The sequence below is a fragment of the Aphis gossypii genome, chromosome 2 (genome assembly GCF_020184175.1).
Source record: "Aphis gossypii isolate Hap1 chromosome 2, ASM2018417v2, whole genome shotgun sequence".
Classification (NCBI taxonomy): Eukaryota; Metazoa; Arthropoda; class Insecta; order Hemiptera; family Aphididae; genus Aphis; species Aphis gossypii.
The window spans coordinates 86483606-86487688 of NC_065531.1; the positions used below are offsets into that span (position 1 = coordinate 86483606).

Consider the following 4083-nt stretch of genomic DNA (forward strand, 5'->3'; position numbering starts at 1 on the left):
CAATAGTATACTGCATACAGTAGAAATATGTTTTTTTTAACATTGTGGTGTATTTAAACTATATTATAATTATGTGGGGGTACACACATTTTATACTACTTCCTATCTCAATTTTATGATACTTATTTTTACTTATGTTAACAATATGACATTGTTAACACAATAGGTTATAAACTTTTACGGTAGGTATATACTTTATTATAGGATGTTTTATAATTAATAATAAAGTTTTCAGTTTTGACTCAATTATATTTATTATAATATGGTAGAGTTTCTCTGGTCAATAATCACTTTTTATCGAAGTTCATCAATAGTTGGGTTTTGAATATTTACTTGAAACCTTTGCAATAATGCCTAACCTAACCTACTTTATAAAAAATTTAAAATTAAATGTCTTAATATTTGTAAAGGATTAAATTTGAATAATATTCAATAATAATTTATAAGAAAAAAAACCGAACCTTAACTGATGTAGGTATATAAAAATTGACTATTGAAATCACCTTTTAATGATTGTGTTGTTCCATTATACTAACAGTTAAATAAATTAATATTTACTAATAGCATTGATGGAAAAGAATAGTCTAAGTCTATTCTATAACTAATGATATAACTATAAAAGGCATGAGATACAACAAAATATAACGTGATTGTGAACTCGTGATTATATTTACTGTTGTGTTAATTTTGTTATAAAATATCAATTTATTGTGGGTTACTTACCATATTATATCATATATATAATATATTTTATGTTGTATATGTCTCTTGTCTTACATAATATATAGTTACATACAACATAGCAAATTTTCGTTCAGTAGAATCAATTTTATGCTGTTAACATTAATAATAGAATAGTGTTAGTATTTTAATTTTTAAGTGAGTTACAAGCATTTTAAAGTTTATATTATAAATTATATATAATAATTAATAATTTACATTACTATAACTCACTTAAAAATTGAAACATCAATAAAAGTTTACAAAGGTGCCATAGATTATATTAATTGTAGTTATGTTAGTGGTAAATTGGTCCATGGTGAAATAATTTTTATTTCTTATATACACCACTGTACTTGAGATTACCCTTATAGTAAGAGACAAAGCATAGTACCAAATTTACCAATACTATTTTTTTTCCAACTCCAAGACGCAATAATTTATTAAAACAGTAAATGGACAAATTCCATATAAAAAGAAATAACTACTAAATACCTTAGAGTCAAAATACATTTTTTATTGAAATAATAAAAAGAGAATTCAATAATTTGTTGTTATTAAAAAAATTTATTTTAAAAATGAATGCATTTCATACTTTACATTATCAACACAAAAATTAAATATTTCCAACTTATAAGTTTTTAGCTAACATGCTATATTAATTTCAGTCTTATTCCATACACACAGATCAATAAAGAAATAAATAAATTTTACAAGTATTCAGAATAAAAAAATACAATCATCATTTAATCAGTGTTCAGAGTTTATTTAGCCAGAACAACCTCTACATCCACAATGCACACATTCCACAATTCGACCCTGGAAAATATGATACATAAACATAAGTATATACCTAATATGTTGTTAAAATTTATATTTTAATATATTAAGTTATAAAGTAATCACTTCTTCAAGTTTAGATTTTGGGACTCTGCATATACAGCTAGTACCAAAATTTGTATCCCTTGTTTGAATACAACGGAGACAACATAAATTTTCATAGCCTTGTTTTTTCCATTTTGCAATTAAATTTTGATCAGCAATTTTTTCTTGCACGCAGAAATCATACAATTCTATCACAAAAAAAAAAAAAAAAAATCAATAATAATTTAAACCATGCTTTATTATTTTGTAAAAATACCTATATAAAAATATTATGTATGTAATTGTATACACTAAGCAAACTTTATTTTTAGTTATTAAATTACATAGAATTAAATACTTAATACTTAATATACTTAATTATTTGTTCAAACAACAATGGTTAGTCAAAACAAGAAATTAGATTTTGATTAAAGTAATATAAAATTATATAATTTTCTAACTTGAAATTGTGTTATAATTATTTATTTTTACTAAATATTAATAGTGTAGAACTATGTTTAAGTTACTTAATTTAAAAACTACTCTAAAATCGATACTTTTTCCCAAAAAATTAGAATATGAGTGTTAACATGTTTAGGTATGAATATGTAACTATTAAAACCTAAAAAAACAAAGAACTATCTCTTGGCAATAATATTTAAAATATATCGAATGATAATAATAATAACAATTATAATTGTAGTATAACTGATTGGTATTGTAATAATGTAATACAAACAAACCTCTAGAAATAGCTTTACGTCTATGAAACAAATCATAAATATATCTTGATTTCTGGTTATGAATTTTGAAAATTGGCCACAGTGCTTCGACTTTACGTTTTCCTTCATGAGATTCGGTTTCAGCTAAAAATCATATAATATAATATTAGTATATCATTTCTATAACGCACCAACAACGAATTTTGTTCATCTAACTCTGAGTAATGAGCATTTCTATGAACCTTATATTACACTTAAATTTTGTAGAATAAGAAGTCTATGTCTGTTTATAATATGTTTGTACTTTATTAGTATTTTTATCAGTGTACAAGGAACACAATGGATAGACTAGCTATGTTGTTAAAGTAATTTAACAATCAAATATTCTTTGAGAAACAAAACTTTTAATACCTACCTTCTCTCATTTTCTGTTCCAATTCTTCTAGCGTAGGTTCTATAAGTTCCCACCCATCCGGAGGAGGTTTTCGACTTCTTCGAACTTTCGGCATTCGAAGTAAGTGTTAGGGACGGGTTGTGCGTAGTAGTGTAGTACATTCGGGCTCAAGGAGTCGAATTGTCTTTGTAATTTGTATGGTATATAATATTGTGAAGTCTATAAAATTTAAAATGTAGTATGTACTGAATGAGTCGAATCAACTTCAATTATTTCCAGTCGGCAACATTCAGACATTCAGTACAGCCAACGTATCAAATCACATCACTAATCGAGTTGATAACATTTTGGCGGGATGCACCGGGTTTTTTTCCTTTGTAGTCTGTGAGGACATAATATATTATTATAATAATATTATGTCGGGTGTTCGAGCGGTCCTCGACTTGTATTTAAAGCGTCCCCTACACGATCAATAATATTGCATAATAATTGATATTGCGCAATATTATTGACGGTCTAATATGGATATTGAAGGATTGTACAACATAGTGAAAAAATTCAAACTGAATTGGAAATTTATTGACTCAATATTATTGATCGTGTAGAGCCCGCTTAAGCGTTAATATCTGCCATGGTCGGTACTAGGTAGAAGCAGACGAAGTTGTGCGTCGAATGCAGATTATTTTATCTATTTTACTATTTTTACTGCTTTATTTAATTAATTTAATTTAATTTAATCCTTAGGCGACTGTAGACAAAAAATTCTATAAACTTTATTTTTATATTAATTAATATCTATATGTATAATATTTATTTCGACAATGTTCATTATTATATATGAATAAAATTACTATACATTTTTTATTTATACTTATTTACACTTATATATTATATAATATGTTGTTTTTTTAAGTTAATATAGACATCATAATGTAAATTTATAAATTTATCATATTTTTTTAGTAGGGATTATTTTTTCGTGGTACCATATTTTTGGTAGGGATAATACTATGATAGGCATTAGGCAGAATGTCACACGTGTGTTGCCAGTTCTGAACTAGGCTAAAGGCTTTACCTAAATATAAATTATTTTAATGACATTTAGTGAAAAATTTAAATTTAAAATCTTAAACTTATTTAGATACTAATTTTAAGCAAGTTACAGGATATTAGAAAACTTTCATGACACTACGTCAGTAGTCAGTACAGTCATATTATACTCATATTATTATATACCTATTCTATGATTTGTGTGTATTATCCATATTCCATAGCACTAGCACAGAATATAACAATAGCTCAATGTCCATAGCCCTTATATGGTTTGTTCTTTGGTATTATCATTGATTTCTATAATCAATGTTATTATCAATGTTTATCTTT

The 4083-nt window shown here is 25.3% G+C and overlaps 1 protein-coding gene across 1 annotated transcript; it reads right to left on the minus strand.

Moving 5' to 3' along the window:
• Positions 1-1267: 1267 nt before the first annotated feature.
• Positions 1268-2984, minus strand: LOC114119314 (protein BUD31 homolog). Its single transcript, XM_027980828.2, has 4 exons — positions 2722-2984; positions 2328-2450; positions 1627-1793; positions 1268-1539 (listed from the first exon to the last, which is right to left on the minus strand). Exons 1-4 carry the CDS (start codon positions 2813-2815, stop codon positions 1489-1491), a joined length of 435 nt encoding a protein of 144 aa, XP_027836629.1. The 5' UTR covers positions 2816-2984; the 3' UTR covers positions 1268-1488.
• Between the last annotated feature and the right edge of the window lie 1099 nt (positions 2985-4083).